This window comes from Oreochromis aureus, linkage group 19, assembly GCF_013358895.1.
Source record: "Oreochromis aureus strain Israel breed Guangdong linkage group 19, ZZ_aureus, whole genome shotgun sequence".
Classification (NCBI taxonomy): domain Eukaryota; kingdom Metazoa; phylum Chordata; class Actinopteri; order Cichliformes; family Cichlidae; genus Oreochromis; species Oreochromis aureus.
In genome coordinates this window covers 14386268-14412310 of record NC_052960.1, presented here as the reverse complement: position 1 = coordinate 14412310, position 26043 = coordinate 14386268, and the positions used below count along the sequence as shown (strand labels likewise).

General features: G+C 38.9%; 1 protein-coding gene across 1 annotated transcript; it reads right to left on the bottom strand.

Annotated features, from left to right (window-relative positions):
- Positions 1–989: 989 nt before the first annotated feature.
- Positions 990–22402, bottom strand: ddhd1a (DDHD domain containing 1a). The gene is made up of 13 exons (XM_031747207.2): positions 21182–22402; positions 19777–19953; positions 12951–13079; positions 11917–12064; positions 9620–9729; positions 9287–9393; positions 8941–9203; positions 8064–8139; positions 7679–7828; positions 6846–6910; positions 6573–6745; positions 5706–5903; positions 990–4667 (listed from the first exon to the last, which is right to left on the bottom strand). The coding sequence occupies exons 1-13, from the start codon at positions 21825–21827 to the stop codon at positions 4483–4485; spliced, it is 2427 nt and encodes an 808-aa protein (XP_031603067.1). The 5' UTR covers positions 21828–22402; the 3' UTR covers positions 990–4482.
- Positions 22403–26043: the final 3641 nt, after the last annotated feature.

Sequence of the window (26043 nt, the reverse complement as noted above, 5' to 3'; positions counted from 1 at the left end):
CTTTAGTCATGGGAGTAAGTGGACAGAATAACAGGGAATTTTGGTTTCATCGCTTTTCCAATGTGTTTTTCCAAAATCACACTTTACTGATAGCCATAAATACTGTTATTTTCTTTAAGCGAACACTATTTCAGCCAGTCGATTAATATGAAGTGTGGAAATTAGCCAAGTAATGCGGATCCCTCTGTTCTTTGCTGACACTGAAATATTTGGCTGTAATATTCGAGCCTGTGAAGAAAACTTCCTCACAAATATTTATTTTTATCTAATAGAAAATAATATACCAGAGCATAACGCGTATAACTCCAGACAAGAAATCTAAAAAAAGAAGAAATAGTTCAGTAGTGAATAAATAATCTTAATTAGATTATCCAATTCCAGATCACATATTATCTTTCGTAAACTATATTTAACTGTCTCTAAGCCACTAATTACACTGTATTAGGAACTAATTAAATTTCAGAAGCATCACATGTTGAGTGCTGATAAATCATCAGTAACTGCAGAGAAAAGGGAACACTGGAAGCTTTTACACATGCTTTCTGTGAGGTGATCAAATGAAAACTTTGTGGGGGGAAAAAAAATCAGAAAGCCAGCCATCTCCTTTCTCTCCAGAGCAGCAGAACAATACCCGCTCTCCAAGTGAGATGCAGTAAAGGGCCATGAATCATCAGTGTTTCTGGCTCTGTCTTCTGATGAACTCACTGAGCTCCAATCCTCCAGCTCAGGAATCTGGGCCTTCAGACTACGGTCGGCATCAAAGCGATTTATAACCGCTCTCCTTGCAGCTCCGACCCCCTCGTCAGTGTCTGGCAGTCGACCCATTGCCTTTTATAGGCTGTGTTTTAATTGCAGAGTAAACATTTGAGTCAGCCAGATGCAGAGCAGGAGAGTCCGATGGAGAGCTGGCTTGGCTGCTGGTGATGTGGATGAGGACAGAGGAGGTATAGTGGAGGAAGCAGAGCAGTGAAGGAGGTAAGGGTAGGAGGTAGCGGGGTGCTCAGGGATTCATATTTATTGAGGTTTTTTTTGGCATTTGTGGTTGTAGATGGCTGTAGTACATTCCATTTTTCCTTAAGGGCATATAAGTGAACACAACAGAGCAGTCATGAATATATTTAAGCACATTAATACTGTCAAAAATAGCTCAACTATGTAAGAGCAATACATGGAAATGACTTAAGAGGAAGGGCACTGGACAGCTGGTCACTGTGGTCCTGTTTTTTTGAGTATTATCATTAGATGACCAATGACTGACCTCTTGTGGTCAAACTCAGAACAACAGGGCCTTTTGTGAGTCACCGCTGATCTAACTGGTCCCATCTGTGAGCCTCGCCTTTGCAGATGTTGCTAAACTGCATTAAACTCGCCCCCAATGGAAGCCACAACAGCTTTAATACAATGCAGGCTATTCACAATCTATAAGTCGGCTTTGTTGTTCACTTCAGGGGGCGCCTCGGAAAGAATCTGGTCTGAGTTTCAGATGAACAAACGCTTCTTTTGTCCTCAGTCTGGAAATGAGAAATGAAAGCATCTTCCTCCTCCACAAAAAAGTTTCCAATCTCAATATTTTCCTCTGATTATTAAAAGTAAAAAAAGAAAGAAAAAAAAGACAGTTAATGAAGTACTGATTACATCCAAATTGGAATACTTTATAAAAAGGACATTTATACAGTGTTTTGGATGGCAGTTAGAATCCAATACAGGCATGAGTTATTGCACAGCTCCTGGGACATTTCTCCAGATCCCCATCATCCCACTTCATCCAACACACCCACAATGGCTTTAATGTACATCTCTTTCCCCAAAAGCCATTTGTAACGTCTTTACTAGTCTGTGGACACCTGTGCTAAACTGTTTGTTTAATTATGGCTTTAATCTGGTATTGACAAGAGTGTTGAATCTACAAAACATGTACAAGCAGACATTTCCCTGATACTTGTGGTATCTTTGACCAAAAAAAATAAAAAATGTATTGTTGTCATTCAAAATGCTGTACATCAAAATCTCATACAGTGAAACTTACAGCATATGTTAACAAAATTCTCTTTAATGCGCTCCAGTTTCTTGCCTGTGACACATTTGAAAATATGCCTAAATATGAAAATGTGCAAATTTTCACACAAGTTTTAGAAACAATATTATTTCTACAACTACGTATTTGCTGTGTTGAAACCCACAATGTTTGACTCAATGAATCCAAATCAAGAACAGCACTGTGTTTTTGAAATACATATCCAAATGACATGTTGAGATTGTTTTATGCACCGTAACAGACGGGAAGTAAAGAATAAATAAAAAGTCAAAAACGGGCTGTGTTAAAATAGTTTCTGTGCAATTCATAGCCCATGAATGTGCAAGAGCCACCAGATCAACTACAGTAACACTTAACTATCCCCCTCCCTTATTAGACCCAGCTTCTGCACTACTTCCTGGTTACCTATCAGGTGATCTTCTCAAGGCAGCCTGGTTTAAGTCAGTAGGCCTTTGTACACATAACACAGACGTTAAAGAAACGACAGTCAGCGACAGCCCTTGTGTGGCACAGTAAAGCTGCAGCTTGCACCATAACAAATTCAAAAACAACTGATTACTACATTACAATAAGCAGAACACAAGTAAAGTTGACATTGACAGAAAGGCTTGTCTGTCACATAAATATTTACGAGGACAGTTTCATTTCATAATCTACAGCAAATAAAATCTATTCATTAGAAAAGCCATAAGCAATCACATGTTTTTAGTCAGAATAAAGTTTCTTAGATGTGTGTTGGCACTCTGCACTATTCTTGTTCCAACAATCCATTTACTATTAATTTGACACCATGCAAAGTGAGTAAGCACTCTAACTTGTGCTGAATCACTACTTGGAACGATAGCTACAATAACCCCCATCAATATTATTATTGTTATTATTTTTTATATATGTGCTCTGGCAAACTGAAGGTTTTTTTTTTTTTTAAGACATGATGATTTGCCATCATTCTTTTCTTTTTCAACTGAATTTTTAAGTAAATAAAAGCTGATCAAGCTAGCAAAGTGTGAACTGTGGACAAAAGGCAAACAAGACATTCATTTTTAAAATGAAGGTAACGCTTAAAAATTAAATAATTTAATCTACTTTTTTAACCCCTGGCCAACCACAATTTTGCTGATTTCATAGTTGCCTTAGCTTTAATTGAGCAGGGTATCTAATAAAGGTGACACATAAATGTTATTTGGCCACAAGCTTGAATCCCATTTTTTTCTGAGGTAACATCCAGTTTAAGATCCCCAAAGTGTCCGAAAGTTGCTAGGAAAAAATATTTCTGTATTTGTTATAAGAAAAAATAGATCTAGTATCATTGATTTCATCAATACAAAGCCATGCGGGCAAAAATCATCTCCATAAGTTATCCTCAAAATAGAAGCTTGTACTGAGGATGAAATAGTGATATTGTTTCGAGTGAGTATGTAAGATTTAGATTTTAGACTATGGTTTAGATCTCTACACTGTAAGAAAATAAGTAAATACAATTTGCCCCCTTGGTACTGCACTATTTATCAGTGACGATTAAACACAAAGGAAAATGTTATACTCTATTTGTGCAGTATAAAACTAGTGCTTTACTTGGGTTTTATTTGGTGCACTCTATTTCAAGACTCAAATAATCGAAAAGTTAAAAAATAGAGGGAAAAAACTAAGAATAGCATTTTGTTTGTCTTCCAAAGTACCAAAATAATAATTATTATAATAATTTGCCAAAATAATATGATTTCATTATAATGCATTATCTTTCTTTTATGTGGGAAAGTAAAGAAATATTATATATTACACATTGCCTTTGTTTGCGCCCATGGGTTTCTTAACATGCAGTAGCTAAATATTCAACTCGAAGAAGAGAAATTTGCCAAAAATGTTCTTTTCTTTATGTTTGTGTGTGTGTGCGCGCATTTGTGAGAGAGACAGAGAAAAACAAACAAACAAAATATATCAGACATAACTTGACACCTTAGTGAGTGAGGCTTAGTCAAATGTGCCCCAAAGTTTGAGACCGAGTCTGTAGCTGAGCAAATTGACCTAGGTATTGTTTAACATGTAATCGATGGACATGATAGACGTAGTTCAGCTGTCTAAATTCACACTGGGGATGAAGTTAGAAGTCTCTTCCGCTGGGTGCAACAATCACCTATGCATTAGTGCTTTTGCTCCTAAATAAGAGTTCCTGGTCCACCATATCCACCCTCAGGGTAAGCAATTGTGCACAACGTAAAAAACAAACAAAAAAAACAGAGATGAAAAGTTTGGAAGAGAGTTCTGAGTCTGTAAGTAATGATTCCCAAGTATTAAAAGTGCTTGATCGGGAGCCAAACAAAGACAGATTTTTTTAGTGTATTTAAGTTCGTAAGCAAGAAAAAGTAATGAACAAAGTCACTTTATGTGTCACAAGAAATGCTTTCACTCTTTCAGTGTTGTGTGTTCCGTTTTAAAAACATGCTGCCTCACTCTGGATCCGGAGTATCTGCTGGGTTAGAGGGTGTCGCCTTCTGTTTATATATGAAGGTCAACAAGAAGAGAGCTATGTCATGTGAGCACCAGTAGCTTGTGTGTGAGGTCACTGCTGACCAGTAGCGGCTCTCCACCAGACCCTCTCTGAGCTCAAAGTCAATGCGACGCTCAAGCTCCACTGCAAGACAGAAAAAAAATGAGTAAAAACAGGAAGTGTCAAGACAAATGCATAATAATACAGGATTAAAACAGACACCACATGACATCCATAGCCTGCACATAAAAGATGTCCATAGCCACACTGACATCTAGTCGACCAGCATGTAGTGAGTGAAAAGGTGAATCTGCCTGGAAATCAAAGGCACATCATGCTGATATAGTAGTGCCTTGTTCATCACACAGCAGACATGCCCTAGATTACTCTGCTTTATCCAATATCTGTTTACTTCTAAATTTAAAAAATCATTTTTATTTAGTCTAAGGAGCTTGGAAAGAAAGTGACTGGACTTCATTACCATTTCTTAAAAGATGTTTCACCTCTCATCCAAGAAGCTTCTTCAGTTCTAAAAAGAACTACCATGACCCTGATGACATCATTTTTATTTAGGTATTTTTTATATTTTCATATTGTTAGACTAAACTCATTAATGTCACGAATCAAGAGAACAGTAGGTTTATTTTCATAGATATCTACTCTATCCTCCTTCTTTATGCAAAGAGCAGTCGCCCCCTGCTGGCTATGAGAAAGAATGGAGGTTTAGGCCCTTTGTTATTGACATCACTTTCTCTGGAGGCTACAAACATCATTTTTTTCCTTCTTAAAAAAAAACAAAAAACAAAAACATTACTATATTATATTACTATATTATACTATAACTATATTACTGCAATGAGACAAACACATTTCTCTCTTTTGCATATTCTCTTCCTATTTAAAAGGAGACTGGGTGGAGCTGAAGTATGAGGATGTGGCAGCTTGCATCATCTACCAATGGGACAAGGCATGCAACCACAAGAGCAGCATTTATTTATTTATCTTTAAATCTAATTTAATTAGATTTAATCTAATCTTGAGTACAGTGAACCTCAGTGCCATTTCAAAAACAAAATACTTAATAAGAAAGTTAACAGATGGATGTGGATGATATACTTGTTGCCTTGTTTACAAACCAAAAAACAAGAATATAAACATTACTCGAGGGATAAGTGAACTTACAGGATGTGTCAGTAGTGGGTGAGGTGGGTCGAGTCAACATAGAGAGGCCGTATGCTGACTGACTTTCTGTGCGCTTTTGCTCCTCTTCTTCAGCACTTGCTCCACCCTCAAGTCCCAAAGACACTGAGGGCTGGCTGTTGGAGCGGGAAAAACGTGAGAAGAGGATGCCTCCAATGCCCTTTCCTATGCTTGCTGCTCCTGTGATGTGGGAGTAAGACAGAAGATAAAGGTAAAGTACCTATATTATGATTTCAAAGTATAAATGCATTCATTATTACAAAAGGAGAATATTCCCCTCATTTCCACTTGATGGCACTGTGGAGCTAAAACTGTGATTTAAAAAAAAAAAAAAAAAAGAATCTCATCTTACCTACATACAATGACCTCTTAGGATAAAATAGAGTCATTAATTACAGAGTACAAATAGCACAGGGATTTTTTCCCAGCTCTCACTCAGAGCACACAGTTGTCATCAGAAATTAAAAGAACAGTCAACAACCTGCACTGATCAGCAACAGCATTACGAACACTGACGAGTGAAGTGTATAAAATTATCTCAGTACAATGCAAAGTTCAGCTGGAAATCCTTGGATTTCCTTGGCACAGCGAATTCAACAGCAAAAACTCACTTAAGCATTTCTTCAGACTAACACATCAACTACCTTTTACCACAGCAGTCTGTTCCTTCAGGTTCATCTAATCTTATACTGAAGTAGTGAACAACCACAGACACTTTGATCCTGAACAGTCATTACTCTAAACTTCCTTACAGATTATTTTAAAATTCTTTCAAAGTGTATAACTGATGATGGATAACTAACACTTGTAATAACATAAACGCATGTGCTCAGTTTGTGTTGCACTTACCCAATATGCTAGCCTTGCCCAAATTAGTGATAGACTCCCCATAGTGCCTCCGGGGTAGGACAGGTGATGTACTGGGGCTGGGGATGCTTTCTGTGTCCGACGTGGGATCTTTAACAGGGTTGAGAAAAGTGGGCCTGATCTCATCATAAGATGTGGGGTTAGTGGCGCTACACCTGATGAATACACAGACCACAAATAGTCTGAGAATAATTACTTATAAAATATTAAGAGTCCATACAAGGAATAGCAGTGTGATAAAATTCAGGTTGTTACCAGTGTATCTGAACAGGTGCGATGTTGCTATAATGTTTCAAGATGAGTGGCTCCAATCTGTAGGCCTAAAAAAGGCAGTAAAACAGGAGTTATTGGAGAAAAGAGGTCAAATTGACATTGCACAGTGGAAAAACACAAAAACCACAAATCTTCAGAACAAAGCGCGCTCTAAATTCATGCAGACAAAACTAAATCTTGACTTAAGCACTGTTACATTGCATCCAACACATGTCATGTGCATTCAGAAAAAACGGGTTCTCACCAGCAGAGTTTTAGTTTGCTCTCACAACTAACTTTTATCCTTTAAGTGCACTTTCCCAAACACAGAGCAGCCAAAGTGTCAAGATGGACTGCTGTAGGACTGTATGGAGATTGATCAACTTGAAATGTAACAATTTCATCAGCTAATATATTCACTTTAATAATTAATACAACAAATGGAGGCCATTTCAGATTAATCGGAAGGGAAAAATGCAGCTGCTATAAAAAAAGGTTTATCATCACTCTGGGATATTGGCTAGCTTAGCATTAGCATGCTGTCTGTGCAGATGCTTGCAAAGTTCTGTTAGCAGCATAATGCCGCCGTTTTTGTTCTGAATGTAAATAAAAATTAAAGTATCGTCTATATCCATGCTGTAAACTGTGCCACTAATTTCCTCCTCAGAGACATGAACTGAAAGCTGTTTGTAGTGTAAATGGAACTGATAAGCCGGCACGATAGGTAAGCAGACCGACAATTCCAAGGAACTGAACTACTGGGAACCAGTTCTCGATTTCCTTTCCTGCTCATCTGTAAAGGTCAAGACAGTCAGGGGTATAGTAAGGGTACTGACCACAGGGTCTGTGGGATGGAAGACATTGAAGAGCCTGCTGCAGATTGAGGTGGGCAAGATGTGGTCTTGGTGGACACTGGTGCCAGGGCGGATTCCTCTTAGGGCCAAAAACACTGCCAGAGGAGAACCCATGCAGAAGAAATTCTCTACCTGAGAAATGAAAGGTGCCAAGATTATTTACTGTAAATGTAGAAGTCTTTGGTATTTATACAGACGGGATTTATTTGTTGTGAAAATGCCACATTTAATTTCTGTTTTATTTCCTATATATATGGACATATATTCATTTATTTTAGGTGTACAGAACATATTAGTTCAACACCTAAAAGTTTGTCAAAAATTCTTACACATTACAGTAGTGATATTTTAGAAAACAATTTAGTACCTTAAATTTGAGGGCTGGGGGGGCTGAAGGTTTAGAGGCCTCGAGTGTGGCGAGTTGATTTTCCAGCTCTTGTAACCTGCAACAAGAAGCAAGTAAAGAATCCTAAACTACATCTTATAAAGAAATTTGAAACTTCTAAACTCTAACTTGACAACCTCTTTCAATATTAATACCCAATGACCCATTAACAAAAGAGGCCAGTCATCAAAAAGTCCCCCTTTCAGTCAGATCAATAAACCTTATTACAGCATTTTCTTGTCTTACAAAGTTAATGGTGCACACAATAATGGCACTGTGCACACAGCGTGATGGGCAGTGCCCAGCAGATGTATTACTCTGCAGCCCACACATACACAAAAAACAAACAAGCAAAAATATAACTTTAAAATAGGGCACGAGAAGAGCAGCATGCAGCACATGGTGTATTTATTTTAACTAAATACATACCTGCCTACCCAACACACACACACAAATACTAGGATTGATGTTAAATCTAAAGATATAAACTGAGTGACAGTAACACTGAGTCACTGATGTTATGGCATAGATGATTAAGGGAAGGAAAGTAAAGTTCAATTAATCAGATTTTTAGAGGTAAAATAAACATTTAATAATGAGCTTTTCACTAAAATTCAGTTTGAATGGCTCTTTTTAAAAAATATTTTAATAAACATGTTAAATTTAACCTATCTAAATCGACTACAAAGCTGAATTGGGGAGGAGGTTGCAATTAATGCATCAAAACTCAATTCTCAAGGCTCCTTGACATTAACCGCTTTAATCCCAAATCTTTTAGGATCCAAACAAACACAACTGAACTGAACACAACTAAACATACAGCCCCTGAGAGTCATCGACCTACAAATGAAAGCTCTACCTGTTCCTTGTTTGCCTCTGCTGCTCTAAAAGGCGCCTCTCTTCATAGGACATCCAGCGAAGGTCCAGGTCCTCCTCGACCACACGATGCTCCTGCAAACAAAACCGCACGGGATCCCAGCCAGTAATGATGTCATACGTGATGACACAGCCAAGAGAGTGAGACACGATGGACACTTTGCCACCCCTTTTCTCGAACTCAGGGTTCCGTGAACAGAAAAGTGAGTAGAGCTTGTTCAGCTCCTCTGTTAGACCCTTGGTAATCTGGAGAGAGAGAGGTTTAAAATAATGAGAAGAGACGTAGAGAGCACCAGGGACTCTAATAAGTGAATCTGTATGACTCTTACTTCATCCCGGTAAAGAGGGCTGTTGTAATACATGATATCCATGGCACTGCTGTTGAGAAGGTCTCTCAGTCCTCTCACTTTGTCTGGTGTGATTGAGTCTACCGTATCTGCAGAAACATACCCACATCTGAGCACAAAAAAAGAGCTAACGACAACAGACTATTGTTCATATATGCAGTCATCAAAAATTATTTCTTCCACAAAAGATCAGAATAATTTAGTTGAATAAATAATCCTGGCCAATATCAGAGAAGCCAGTTTAGGAATTTTTCACTAGTTGCCGTCCAGACTGCACAGCTGCACTACAGGAAAGACAACAACATGCATCCACACCTCCGTCCAGTGTGAGTTTGGAGCGCCACTCGACAGGCAGGAACTCCACATGTTCTTCATTGTGCTCTGAGAAGTGTTTCTCCTCCATCTTCCTCACACCCTCCCGCAGCCTAAACATACATATAACAAAACAGTATATAATGTATTTAATAACAATATTGCAGATATACAACTGAAGGACTTAAGAGTGCATTTGGGAATATGCTGTTTAGTAACAATGTCTTGTTACTTTGTCTTGGGAGCAGTTTATTATAACGACAGATTCGAAGTCTAAATCTATATAGTCTTAGACTCATACGACTGTCAGACAGAAAAGAATGATGTCCATTTTACTGATGCAGCTGCTTCCCTTGTGCAGCATGCATACAAAGGCTACACTACTATTAGCCCTATATGGGGCACCATTAGCTTGCAGGATACACTAAATACACAAAGAGAGAGGGGTGAGGCAGTTGTTGACATGGATAAATGGAGGCTGGGAGAGGCTTTTAAATGACTGCACTGTGAATAGAACACCTAATGCAGGTTTTGACAGGACTTTCAGCTGTGTGTAGGGGAAATGCTCAAAGGTCTGAGTGCTGCTTTACAGCTTTCCCAAGTTTTGTAAGGTTTTCCTTGCTTTTAGACTTTAGGCTTTAATTAAGACAGTGTGGTTTGGGATTTGATGTTTAGTAAGTTTACACTGTCTGATTTTGTTTTAGGACATTGTAGCTGCAAAATCTCACCACAATTTGCTTCATCAATATACATGTATGAGACTGAAAACACAAAGGCTTAATATTACTTCAGGTAAAGAGAAGCAACCAAAAATCAAACAAATATATCCAGTTTTTAGGATGATAATTTCTCTTGGCTGAGAAAGTGTTTGTGCTATAATCTACATGAAGATAGAAGAAATGTTTACAGTACATTGCAGCTTGAGTCTGTGTACTTCATCTGCTTTAACTCCTTAGTTTGTGACACAGTGACAATTCTGCACAAGTGTAATTAAAGCTTCCACACCTATGGACCAAGGCCACTTCAGTTATTCCTTTAGATAAAACCAGACATGAAAGAACTGCATCAAGCTTAAACAACATATGATCAATACTGTATACACAGCTGAACTCTAGTGAGTTTAAAAGAGAAATTGATGCTGTGATAACTTACTTCTATAGACAGAAGTGTCTATTGTGCCCTGTCATTTTAAGCTCTACATAATTTACAATTTTCTAAGTTCCTCATTAAAAGATGTAACTTTTGAAAGACAAAAGAAACTCAGCAGCTTATTCTAGTAAAGTAGCAACACAGCATCAAGCTGACTGTTTTGTTTTTTTATGTGTCGAGTGCTCTATAGAAGATCCAAATAAATGAACAGAAAAGCCAAGAGTTACATCTTCCCACTGGCATGAAATCTGGATGGATGAAGGTTATATAACCAATGAGTATATAAAACACTGAGACAGAATGGCACGACTTGATTAGGAACTGATTAGGACTGGAAACATAGGCAAAAACTGTAACCACATTTTTGCCCATGTTTTCAGTCCTGGAAACAGCTGGGTTTATTCTGCAACATGAATCCTGTCATTTTTCTTTACTTACTTTTATGGAACTGCATTTCCCTGTTCTGTTGTGTCTATGTGTGTTATTTTTAAGGTTTGGTACATTGTGTGATCACACACTAACAACGCAAAGTGTAAAGTAACAGAACAGCATGAGCAGACCAAGAGTGAGAAAGATGGGTAGAGAAAATGAGATCAGGCAGGAGAAGAAAACAGAGTCTGCAGGTGTGGAGGGGGAAAAAAACTGAATGATTTAGTAGATGCTGTTGCATGAGCATATTATAATGCTCATGCAACAGTGCTTCAGTTATGCACTCTGACACTTCAGAAATGCACTAGCTACATAACTGGCAACGAAAGAAGACAGACAGGTATATATCAAATCCATCATATCGCATTACAAAAAAACCACAACAAAATGACGCAAGCTTAGTCAGGAGCACAGAAAGAGACACACAGAGAAACTAAGAATCTAAAAAAGAGGAACAAGAAGTGAAACTGTTTGTTTTTAGCAGAGAGAACATGAACTTTGACAGTTCCTACATTACACCACAGTATGTCCCAGGAAGACTTTTCTCACAATGTGTTTGAGTTCATCTATACTGGGTCTATTTAATTAAAATTAAAATTAAATAGATAAAAAGGTGGAACATATACCGGTTAAACCTGCACTTGCACTATTACGGATTCTATTGGAATAAAACTGAAAGTACTGCTATAATAAAAAGAACAAACATACAGGTTTCAACTCACATTCCAGTGTTTTTAATAATGCGCCCCTGGTCCATCTTCTGTCCAATGCCATGAACCACAAAAACAATGTGCGTAGTCTGAGGGGGTCTGTCCTCAGGTGAGGCCTCTTCAACATAACCCCGATGGAGCCGCGTACCGCTGCTTGAAGCTAAAAGACAAGTAAGGACGGGGTTGGAGTTTCATTTTACCAAAGCAAGCTTTAAAAAGAAAAAAAAACCGCAGTTATTTAAACTTAGTATTTTCTGTAGAACATTATTTAAAAACACATTACAACTATGTTCACCAGAAAGCTATAAAAAGCTGCAGTGATGGAGTCCAAAGAGGCCAGTAGGTGAAACCTGGGAACCCTGCTGTGATTGTGGCTGCCAATGTGTCAATGGGGCCAAGTGTGTCACCTTATTTAGAATCTATAATCTAGTCTAGTCATGTGTTACACAGCAGGGTAATAGAATCTACTGGACTGCTGCCTGGTTAGCACTAAATGAACATCTCAGGTAAAATTGAAATAACCAGGTCCATCTTGTCCAATAACCTGAAAGCAGGAGAGATTAATGTGCTGTAGGGCTTGGAGACTGTAGATCAGATTAGAGTCATCCATGCGGATCAAACATCAATTGCTTTTTGTCATCTTTTCAGTAGCACATGGGCCCTTTAAGCACTTGGCAGATGGACACAGAGTGACCTCCTGGGCTAATCCAGTTAGGACACTGCGTTTAAATACCTGATGCACACTACAAATGCATTAATATGCAGGTCGTTTTGTGCACTGGACGAGACGCTTGCTCAAGCTCACGAAAAAGGAAATCAATTCGATTGTCTGACTAAACACTTGGGTTCACACAATTTAGAGACATATCCTTAGCAAAGAGGGTAAACTTTATCAAGTTTATCTCCACCACAACATATGCATGTAAAGTCAAGGGATCCTAGTAGTTGTAGTTTGAAATCATTTAAGCAGATATGATGAGTTTCTGTACCATGCTTTCATCAAAAATGCCAATAAATAAATAAAAAAACCTTAAGTGGTTACAGACCTTTGGAGAAGCCCAGTTTCTGGGTGACTGTTCTTGCAATTTTGGAAGTTGTGGCATCGCTGTAGAGGTAGATCTCGTCCACGCTGTGCCAATCCACATGTGATCGACTCAGCTTTAGACTATGGATGGCTGCAGGGGGCAGTGAGAGAGGAGTGAGTACATGAATAGTCAGAGGAAAGAGAGGACACAAGGAGATTGTTTGAAAAAAAAATGGTGGTGGTGGGGGGGATGGAAGGAAAATTTAGGTAACAGGAAAAATCAAAATAAATCAAATTTACAAAGCAGAGAGACAGAAGAGGTAATTAGACCCTGTTAGGAATGTGGCACAAATTAGGAAAAGTAGGAACAAACTAGTCTAACGGCTCAATAAAATGCAGCATAGAGCATTGATCTGCAGACAGAAAAACACATCAAACCAACACAAATCATGTTTGCAGATTTCAGCTCTTGCTTGTTGCCCTGCTTGTGCATCATCAACTGAAGATATATTTGGGACTGATATCTACATTCAGTTCTCTTACTGTTATTTTTGTCCCTCCTGGTTCTCAATTCAAAGTGTAATGCAGTGACTAGAGCAAGTAAGAGCAGAGGTAGACTAGAGAGCAGGCACCATTTGCTACAGAAGCTAAGAGCAATAGGTGAGACTGGTTCACTCAACAGTTATTTATGTCTCTGTCCTGTAAGTGCATTGTGCAATCAAATTAATTTGAACAAGACTGGTGGAAAACTCTGGCACTGGTCCAGTGCACAGTCCACTGTCTGGTTCACACACTAATGTACAGCAGCTGAAGGTCACATTTCTTCACATTGCTCTGAACCAAACTGGGAATTAAAACCCTTAAGAACAAAAAAGTATAGTACTTGGAAAAATGCCACTTTCCAGATTATGTTCTCTAGTTTCAAACTCTTAATATGGTCACACAAACCCCGGAAAAAAAAATGGAACTGCATTACTAATATGCAGAGAACTTAATTTCTTAAAGTTTGAATGCAGTTTTTACTTAATAACAGAGCACTGAAAAAAATGAACATGTGTCACAACTGTGCATCATTTCCATATTTTTATTAATTAAACATTCCTAACAAAATAGAAAGATACACATAGTAAATAAGACATCTGTCAATAAATTTGAGAATTTATCAGCTCCCTCGAATACACCTGAATTTAAAATGTGCTGATGCTTCTGTTAAACTGGTCTACTGTTGCTTACCAGGATAATTTTCACTGTGGGTAAGTTTGCTTTAAGGGTAATGCGATGACAAGCCCTTATTAAACTGTACCAAAGACCTGTTCGCTTTGAATGGAACCAGTCCAAAACTGAATGACTGCCTCTAAGAAATGAGGATAGCTTGTAGAGACTGAAAAAAGAAAAGTTTGTTGAAAAGAACAGGCAAAGTGACAGGTTGTCACTTTTATTTGGCAGATAAAAAATAGTTTGTTGTGACCTTCTTTCCAGGTGAGGCAATTCTTAGAAAGTTTTCTCTGTCACACATATTTCTGGTCATTTTAAAACTGTATCACCAAATATTGACAGTAATCAACAAAAAAGGGAAACGAGCAGTTCTTCTTAGAAGAGCGCCTTTTGCCAACCAGGCTGATTTCATCTCAGACTCCTTACCTCATATCTCTGTACTCACAAGACACCATACAGGTGAAAAGGAGGGTGGCATTTGCTATAAGAGCTGCACAAACTAGTTTGAGGCCAACTCAAACTGTTGAGACTTATCTGTAGCTGAATCCACAGTAAAACAGGAGATACTGAATAACAGGAACAAAACTAGGAACTATGCCTAACTTCTCCACTAAACTAGTTTTATTAATATCAAAAGTTTGACTGAAAATTGTTGACTGTTGTTTAGTGCTGTAAAATAACATTTCCTGTTTTACAGTGAAAGGCAGCAGATAATGAAATGAAGGTAAAAGAGGAGGGGATCAAAATGTATACAGGGACAGGCAGACAACCAAAAAAACAGCACTCACTGAGCTAGATCTCTAACAGCCTATCAAGAATTACCAAGGGACACAGGATGAGATTATGTGTTATACAGGAATGGGCAAGGAGCGAAGGAACTGGGGAAACTGCTGAAGAAAGAAACGGCATGTATGCAAGAATCTCAAATCTGGAGAGCTAAAAAAATAAATAATGGGAATAAGAATAAAAGGCAAAATTGAAATAAAATGAAATAAACTGGCCTGGGACTGTGACATTTGTTCCTGACGAAAAGTTCAAAGTTTAAACTTTTTTCTTGGCTCTGTCTTGACAAAAATAACAGATTCCTTTCATCCAGGGCCATCTTAGAGCAGCAAAGACAATCCAATTTTCATGTAATATTTACAAAAAGGTGTACTACAGTTCCATAATTCTCTATATATTTACTACTTTATGCACGGAAACAATTCCTCTACAATGAGGTCTGCTTTGCATGCTAGGGTTTAGATTGGCTGCTTTAGATTTACTGGAAGATGAGGACACAGACCCCAGGACTTCTCTATTCAATAAATCCAGAACTAGGACAGTGATGGACTTGAAAGAAGCTGGCTATGCACAATATGTTAAGGGTTATAATAGTAACTGTCCATAAATGGCTTCTCTGTTTGGCTCATCAATTGTGCTTGGCTCTCAACAAAGAGCTTTGTTCATGGCCCTTAAAGTGGGAGCTTGTGATGGTGGTTCATTAATGGTACAGTCATACTGCCAGAGGACTGAGATAAAGAGAGCAAAGAAAGAGTAAGTAAGAAACAGAGAGGAAAGGAGTTTTTTTGTTTTTGTTTTTTTAAGACAGCAAAAAGCCTTCAAAAGGGTCTTTTGAAGACTAGCTTATTTATTCCATGTCTACTGGCATTAGGGATCTTGCTCTGGTAGTTGAGTGAACCCTGTTGTCTATTCCAGCAAGGAGATGAAAGACACATATGCAGGATTCCCCAAAAAGCAGCAATACTAACAACTATAGCACAAAACTCTAAGTATATGCACAAAGGAAGACGTTCTAGCAACTAGGCCCAGTTAAGGCTGCAACACAAGAAAGCAGCCTAAATTCCCTTTAAAACAACTGCTAACTGAGCCTAGGTCTAGCTTTTAAATAGTCAAATTATTTCAAAGGTTTGAACCACACAAGAAAGAAAACTCAAGTTCCAAAGAGACCAAGCTGCTATAAGAAGGGGATACAAGCTAGATCTAATACACCAGATTTTTTAGGGGGAAGAAAAAATAAAATTGTATTTTACAGTACCTTGGCAGCGTTTGCGCTTGTGACATGTAGGTTTAGTACTCGTCTGATATCCACTCCATTTGAACAGAAAAGGGAGGTAGAAAGGGGGCAGATGGGAGAGAACTAACAACCAACAGTGAGTGAGTAATGGCCATTACCCCGGTGTCACACAGACTACTGCTGTCATCATTCTTGAACAAGTAGCTCTATTAAGTAGTGCTGCAGTCAGGTTAACACTTTAACCAGGACAGACAAAGAGTCTGCGCTGGTTACCGCAGCGACCTGGTGGCTATAGGAAATGTCCTGATAAAACGCGAACTTATTGTGAGCCTTCAGGCCGAAATTGCAGCACTGTTTGACAAGTGCTATAGATGACATTTTTACACCTATCAAAGTAGTACAGAGAATATCTACACATGTCATGACTCTGACTATACAGGCTACAAATCCCCATTATTTCTTTTTGTTTACGTTTACTACATAAGTTCACGTGTAACAGCATTAGCAGCACTTATTTTTCCATTTCACTTAATGAATAATTCATACGTTCCTATTTATAACCATTTTGAGGAGGTGATGCTGAAACCAACCTACTGACTACATTTTTACAAAGAGCTCTGAATAAGTATCTGGGAGATTATCTCCAATGCCTCTTACCTGGAGCAGCACAGATTAGAAGACGTATTTCTTTCCACTGTGAATAATCTAATTGCTTTGTATATGATTTAATTAGTTAGATATAAGTAGGTGTTTTAGTTTGATTGCAAACGCTTAGAAGTGGTGAGAATGAGGATAATTTACTGCCATATCTTATTGGACGACTGATCTAATTTCATTTTCTCCTTCAATAAATGAGTGTCAGCTTGTGAAAATAGCCATATAAAACCACACACATATGTCAACTGTTGGATAGAAACTAAAACTTGGTTATTCATAATATTTTATCAAGACTGGGTAATTTTTTTCTCTATTGATTTTATTACTAAATTTATGCTAATATTTTAAATAGTAAGAAAAATGCTACGTGACAAAATTAGTTCCACAAATATGTAGGCTTTCTTAAATTTGTTAATCAAATCAGCAAGTCCACGAGACATGTCTCACTAAAACATTCAATCAAAGACAACACAGACATCAGACTTGCAAATACTGGTGGAGGTGAAAAGCTGTGGAGGACAGAACTGCTGAGTGTATGGGAGGGTTTTGTTATAAAAGCTACCAGTAATGTGCATTTGGGAATTACAGCACTGATGGATCCATTCATAACTAAGTGGTTCCTTATGATTGAGATACCGACTATGAGAGGAAGCAGTCCAAACAGGTCACAGTGAACCGATAACCTTCATCTGTTCTGCATCATATAATATAAAACTATCTTTGCGGATAAGATAAAACAAATCCCTTTACCAACTCTTTGTTACAGTAGGCTGTGAATGTAAACATTGTAAAAGTGACTCTTCCTGCCAGATGACTTCAAGACTTGTTTGTATCCTAAGCACAAGTCAGTACCATACATCTGTCAAATGTGCGCTAAGTTATAAGGTGTGTATTTTCTGTTTCTTTTAAGTATGTGTCAGTCATCAATCGTCCCATGGTGTTCCTAGACTCTGGTGTTTAATAAAATGTAGCAGAATATGCAGGACACCAATTAACTTATGGGGCTTGCCTACGTCAAACTACACAAACTGCATTGCTCAAAGATGACACAGTGTCCAGCCTGCAGGCTTTGTTTTTTCCCTGACGTCTTTTAAGGCTGACATACTGGACACGCCCTATAGTTTTTACTACTGGTTTACACCAGTGATCACCGTCTGCGATTCCTGTCAGCTTAAGACTCAAATGGCAGCAGGCACTATTTGAAGAAAGCGTCAAACGGTAACAATAAAAAAAATAATAGGGGGTGACACCACTGTTTAATTTTCTATAACAGTAAAAATCACAATGAATCTTCACTTCATAAAATACACCATATCGCGCATGGGTGACACATCAAATTTAACCTTTCTTTGTTTATTATTTAAGAATAACCAGCAGAAGCAGTATATCAGCCCATATTTTGCACTTGCACCACACTTATGATGACGTACCTGCAGAGCATACTGGTATGTCTACCATGTCTTCTGCTGCCCTAACATTTAGTCTAGGCTAGGGAACACAATAAAAATAGTAGCAATAGGTAGAGGAGACAGAGATATCTTGAGGAATGTATTTACTACAGTACTGTCAGGGATTGCTGGCTTATTTTATGACGCATTTATAGATCGTAGTGCTAGTCCTTAATGTTGTCAGGGCTTCAAATGACTAGTTTCAAGATAAAACATCTTTCTTTAAAAGCTGCCTGAAGGAGGAACTCAAACAAGGTGAATTATCAGGAGCTACCATTCACTTTGCTTTAATGCTTTTACAAATATAAGAGGAAAATACTTGAATGTTGCCGAGATACACACTACATGAATGCGCATACAAATGATGGTTCTTTAGGTTTTATTAACATATATTTCTTACGTATGGCTTTCAAAGGGTGAGTAGGTTATTCTCCCTTGCAGTAGTATATAAGACAAGTTAAGGTCTAATGATGATGATGAGTAATGGAGAGTCTGCCAAGTGTCACAAAACCAATTTGTGTGGCCCTGTACATTATTTCTCTCATTTTGCAAATAACTGGACTTTGAGCCCTCTATCCACTGTGACTTTATACACTTGCATCCATATACTTCTAAATCTCTTAGCGTCCGTGTACAAAATTCATGTCAAACATGAGCGACTTTACATCGTTTTCTCTTATATGTATTGAGATTAAATAAAAATTGAAAAAAGACTGTGATATGTAATGTCACTAACATTGAAGCAAGGTATGAAATGTAGTACACAAGTCCCAGATTACCTTGGTGATATTGTGAGTCTTGTTTTTACAATAAAGACTAAACTTTTCCCACCATCTTTATCAGCTACTGCATGCTTTTCTCTCTGCTTTTGCTCTATTTATCACACACCCACACACTTATCACCAGTGAAGGTCCTGTAGATCTGGCTGCGTAAAGGAGACTGCTGAATCAAAGAACCCCTTTCTTATTGCCTTTCACAGCTAAATGCTGCTACATTTCGCTTGAGCCAGCCCTCAGAGGAGGACCAGCCAGAATGTACGAGTTGCACCTGCTATATACTAGAAAATGACAAAACCTACACCCACATGAATGGACACACCTGCCTCACTCACTTCAACTGAGTGTGCATCTACACTAAAGCAGGCAGAACTGTCTCAAAATTGCTCATTTATGACTCTGGTTACTTTTATTCTAGTTTCATTGTAAAGATTTAGTGCGTTTTTCACTGACTTACTTTTTAAAGGAATTTATAACCTGCAATGGCTATGAGAGCATTTAATCTTCTCACTTGCATTAGCAGTCATCAGTAGATGCATTGGAAGGTTATTACTCAACGACATTCTGGCTATTGCAACATTCAGCATCAGATTAAGCTATGATCTAGTTAATAAGTTCATTTACTGTGTTAGTTATAAGAATGGATGCTTCAGTGCTGTGTTCTTTAAAGCATTTTTGTCTTTAAACGCTTTATATTACAGAATTTACTGCCCTTGCCCTTCCCCAGAGCTCACCATCTTTACTATCAATGGTCCTGGGAACCAAATCCATCTCAAAGGTATCCTGCACGTGTTGCCCACGGAAATGGTTAAGGTGCTCCCGTTCGATGAGGTCGCTTTCGTCTTCATCTAATGGCAGCCAAGTACCATCGATAAACCACTGGCCTCTCATCACTGGGATATGGTCTTGTTCTGTAGGACAACAGCCATTAGATCAGATCCAAAACAAAACAAATAGCTCCTTGCATGGATGGGAATCATGAAATTTCAATTTTTTGGTAAGGAACAAATATATTGCTTTATTTAGCAACTAGAAATGAAAGTAAGTTGTTTTCTGGAGACTGAATCCTTTCATTGTAACTCAACAAGTCTGACAAATCCTGGGGGGCAAAGTCTCAGTGGTTAATGCAGAGAGGCCATGTTTGATTACAGTCTTGAGTGACATCATTAAGTAATTCTCTGGTGGTGAATAAGAGTGTAGGATCTTAAATTAGGCTGCCTTAGAAAGAGAACTTCTCTCTCTCTACAGAGTGAGCCTCTTCAAAGTCTGTCTATTTCTATTTAAAGACAGAGTGTTCTAAAGCTAATGTAGACACAGTAGGTACAGTTCATTCAAGTAAGTTTGCTAGGCTTATCGGCAATATGCCAAACTAAAGCTAAGAACTATTTAACACAACCTTGATTTTTATTTTTTAACTTTCAAAATATTCTGATGTTTTCTATCTTATAGTATATCAATGACCTTTATACATGTTCCATTGTGTAAACCAGTCTCTCACTTGTGAACTGATATGCTTTGGATGACTATTCAAACGTCCTCCTTTAGTATCTATTTCACATTCTTAACTGTTAACGTAGCCTGCAGACCACGCTGAAAGAGTACAGAGAGGGTCTCAATACATCCACAGCATCAACAACTGTGAAAATAACCTCTTCTGTAAATGTCATTTGAAATTAAGCTTCAAAAGACCCAGCTAGCCATGAACTCTATTCATTCAGGTCAGGTTTTCCGAAGCTCTATAGCAACTGCCTTCCTTTGTTCCCTGCCTTTTCCTGGAAATATCCATGAATTAGTTAATGCAGATCAGCTGAGCTCAATAGACTGACATCCAGAAAAAAAGGCCAGATGAAGTACTTAGCTTGCAGGAAAACAAAAAAAAAAAGAAAACAATGCAGTCTACAGTAAGTGACTACAGAAAATGCATACTCAGCTACAAGTTTGACATTTAAACTAGAACCTTTTACAGAACAGTGTCAGGTGCTTCGGCAGCTAATATATTGCAGATCTCTGTAGTTTTCATACCCTCTACGTGGTTTGACTAATAGAAGTTGTGTTTCTTATTCTCTACCAGGAGCTACTTTACATGTGACTGATGCAGAGGTGATTTAATTTGGGTTGCATTGGGGTGATTATACTTACGTTTCCAGTAGACAGGATAGCATTGTCTCTGTATTATATCAACCTGATAGAGTCCTCCTCGCACACACACTGACTCTACATTGAGTTCAATGCTTTCAGCGTCCCTCTCATCAGAGGACACGGTGGATGTGTCCAAGGACCCGCGGCCTCCGTGCACACTGCTGGTCCTCGTTTCTGCTGGCACCGCACCGTTCATCCCTCTGTTCTCCAGATCTCTAGACCCGCTCTCATCCTCTCCTCCACTGGCCTGGGGGCATGCTGCACCGGGGTTTAGCTCGCAGTACTTCCGAAACATTAGCTCAATATTAAGTGAATCATGGCCCAAAAAGGGCTTCCAAGTTTTCTTGTCCTCTTTGTAAAACCACCGCACTTCCTCCGGACCGAGCTCCGTGACCACCTCGTTGAATCTATGTCTGGAGCTGTTGGATCTAGATCTCTTTCTCCTCTCGAACAGAGGACCGGTGTTATTCCCATAGCTGTCATACTCAGGAGAGCTGCTGCTGAGGTAGTCTTCCTGTGAGTTCAGGTCCAACACCAGACCGCCTTGAGCGCTGTGATGTCTGGCGTGTAAAAGCGGCAGCTGCCCTTCCAGTCCCGACTGGACTGAGGACATCCCAGCCTGCAGTGTTTCATCGGCGAGACTCATCTCGTGACAGCACGAAAACACATCGCTTCTCAAAACCCACTCTTTGTTGCCGGTAGTGTCAGCGCTGACCTTTTAGTATAAAAAGAGCTTAATGGAGGGCTTTTGGTTGTAATGTTGATGCTGCTCATAACTATCCAAGAAACCCGACCTCAGCGCTGTGCTCACTGCACCTTCAGAAAGCGGTTACTGCTCCGCGGCAGCTATCGTCAGGCTTCATATTAGTCCAAAAATGAAACTTTCATAATGAAACACGCCTAGACCAACTTCCATCATATTTCCTGAGCGCACCACAGCTGTCGCTACATCACCTTGTTAGCCCAGCTTGCTAGCTGGCTAAGCTAATACCGGCTGTAGAACTCAGAGAATTGCGTATTAGCGAATCTGCAGCGATAAAACGAGAAACGAGTTTTCTTGTCCTTTAAGTGAAATAAAAATATGTCAAACCACTTTCCTGTTATCGACTTGCTGTAACGCTGCTTGACAAGAGTAAATATTACCGTCACTATACTTTGAGTGTTCCGGGTCACTATGGAATTTCCGATTCATTCGTTGACAAACAAATCTCTCATAGACACAGTGCGCTAGCGTGCGTGTGCTTGACAGCAGGTCACGGGATTCATGAACGCGCACGTAGAAACTGTGAGAACATTACGTCACTCCGCCCTCTGTTTAAAAACTGCATTGTTCTTATCGTGCACTAGATGGAGATAGAAACCTATAATAGCCGTTGGGCACGAGTCTATTGCAATGATCATGACAATGCTCTAATTCCCACTAGATGACAGCAAAGACTTGTTCATTTTAAAGAGGTTCCTAATATCACCGCTTTAGGAACTGTAGTAAGTTTACCCTTTCAAAACACATCTCTATATACAATTAACTATTATAGGGACATATTAAGAGATACAGTTGACACTGTGTTGAAGGCCCTTTAAAAGCATATGTTTGCAAACGAGCTACTTCACACTTAAATATGTTAAACTACAGTTACACATTTAGTTTAGTTTTTTTTTTTATAGTAACTCATACTACTTTTTTAAAATTGACAATTACAGACAGCTGACAGATTAAAGGAAAAAGTGTTGGGCAACCACAAGCCAACAGAACAGCTTATTCCACTTTGACACTGATTCTCAGTTTTCTTGTACATTGATGGAGGGATGAAACACCATACCTCTAAAGATATTCCCGTGTGTATTATTTTGAAGATGGTGGTAGAGATAGCTGTGGACACATTGATGCAAAAAAAAAAAAAAATCATATATAGGTGTTCAAATGACTTGAGATCTGGTGACTGAAAAGGACATAGTGGGTCACCTAATTTTAAGATCCATAAGACTATTCTGTACCCCCCTCGTGCCTTGTGGATGGGGCCATTGTTATCCTGAAAGAGGACCATCAGGTCATCACTCTGAACAAGTCTATGCTAATTTACACTGACTCTGAGTTCAGATATTGCCTTATGTGTTGTCTGTGCAAAATTATAGCAAAATATAGATTAATAAAGTAATTATAACAAAAATGGTGCCTGCTGACTGCCTTTCAGTCACCAGATCTCAAGTCATTTGAACAACTATATATGATTTTTTTTTTTTGCATCAATGTGTCCACAGCTATCTCTACCACCATCTTCAAAATAATACATGTGGGAATATCTTTTAGAGGTATGGTGTTCATATCTCTTTTTAATAATATAAAGTATCAGTGATCTTGACCTTTGACCATCAATTCTAATCACTTCATCCCTGAGTTCAAGGCAGTCTTAAAGCTAAATGTATCTAATTAGAAATCTTGGTACCATGCTGTTAGTTTAGGTTTTTTTTTTAGTTTAGCTGCATTTTTTTCCTTTTTTTAAAAAAAAAAACAAAAAACCCCAGATATCACACTGATGAGAATGAGATGAATGCACAAAGCCTCTGGCCACATCTGTTACCAGAGTGGAGGCAAACAAAATTACAACCTGAAATAAATTCATCCATTTTTTAAAATGCTTATGCAATTCAGGGGTAGTGGCGGGCTGGATCCCTGCTTTCACCAGGCAAGGGATGGGGCACACCCTGGCCACGTTGCAGGGAAATAAATGCAAAATAAATAAAATCAAACACCTATTTATTTCTAGGAACATGTAAGGAATCCTAGTTTTAGTTTTCTGTACTTTGCCCATCAGGCAAGCATGTCCTTCTAGCCAGGTAACTTCTATGGTAGAACTCAGAAGCTTCTCTAAACATTTGCTAATGAATAGCCCAGCAGTAACCAATACTTTTGAGCAGTTTACCCATTCATCCACATCTTCACTATGTGAACGCTTAGTGCCTGCCCTTTTGCACATGTTCTACATAGTGTGGTGGTGTCTGCCAAGATGCACTGCCTGGGCATGTCTTCATGCCTTTATGGTCAGTATCATAACAGGCAGAGAGGGCGGGGGTTGTCAAAGAGATTTAGATTACATCAGAGAATTAATGCTAAAGCAAACAAAAAATAATAATAATAATTTTATGGCCCATAATAGCTTTTCGTTTCAGTGGTTAACTACATGAAAATAGCAACAAAAAAAAAAAAGTAGTTGAACTATTTAGACTGCTGGCTACTTCCCAGCATGGATTATAATATATCTGTTATAGTGCTAACTGGTGTGTTTGTATGAGAGTGCATCAGTGCAGTGTGAGTTTGTATCTGCCTATGCGTGCATGTATGCATGTGCCTGTTTATTTAGGCAGAGTGCGCGTGTTTGCACAATGTGTGTTTTGTTTAGCAATACTTGTGTGTGTATACTGCTGGTCCAGGTGATCCTGGGGCCGTGGTGCGGTTTGTGGGGAGAGAAGCGAGCAAGCAAGAGAGAGAGAGACAGAGAGAGATAGGAGAGAGGCCCAGGCAGCTGTATTTGGAATAAACAGACATTACCCTGCTGTGTTCTAATTTACTGCAGAGTGGGAATTAAACTTTAAGCTCGTCCCGCCCCTCTGCACTCTTTTCTTCTGGCCATCAACAACTACTTGCACAATGTGAGTTATTAAAGTGTTACTCCACCCAAATTCTGTCTTTTTAGTATCAAATTAACAACCCCTATAGGCTTGAGAGGTGGTTGTAAAAGGGTGGGGTGGGGGGGCATCCGCACAGAATCAGCTTCCGGAGGAACTATGGATTTCCTGAGTGCAATAGAGACATATAAAAGCAGCATATGAAGACTATTTGAGCCACGACACATTGTCTTATAAAATGATAAATGTGTTTTACTTCTTTCTGTCATTTTTGTTGCTTACTTATACATTGCATTATGGAAAATTTCCCCCTCAAATTCCAGTCAACTTCACATGAGCATTCTCATATTCGTATTTCCCTGGTAATAATCATTAAAAATTGCTCCACCATTGCGTAATCATAAGTGCAAGGATAATTCACTTTGTGGTAATGTGTATGACCAGAATAATTACCAGGTTAAATATGCAACCCGATCTTGCCAAGAGCTTTCTCTTACTGCAGGTTTACACTAGAGGATGACATGTGGCTTTCATATAAGAATTAGTCTAAACAGGTTGCTCTTTCTCTCTCTCTCTCTCCTGCTCTCTCTCTCCCTGTCTTGATGTTTTGCAACCACCAGGCCCACCACCTGGATGAGTGGATGACAAACAAACTGCACATTTTTCCTTCCAGTAACTGACCAAATAGATATTTATAACCACCTGGTCACCTCCTCTACCCACTGATGTCCCCCCCACACACCCCCAACAACCCTCCAGCCATGGCTGCGAGAGCTCCCTTTAAAGATCAGTTGTGTCACTTCTGGCTTTGTTCTTAAACAAAGAGAACTGCCCCTCATCTGCCCGTAATTGGGCCTACTCTTGGAATGTGCTTGATGTTTCCCGCGCGGGGACACTGCCACTCCAACAGACAGGGAAAGGTTTCTGGGACATAGCAGACAAATGAATGGAAGCTCATCCACCGATCTCTACTTTTGACCTAATTTTTTCTTTTACATTTTTCATCCCATCACTCTTTCTTTTAAACTCTGTTTCACACTGTTAGCCACCAACTGCATCATAATGATGGTTCCCCCCCACTGAAATGAAGAAATCCCACACTCACACTAAATGGAACGTTCTGCAGATTGCCCTCCCCGGATCTGCTCGGTCTCACTGAGTTGCACCACCTCGCTAAGGTGGAGCAGTTGGATGCACTACAAGGCCAATCTTCAGCACATGTCATGAGCAGTTACTGA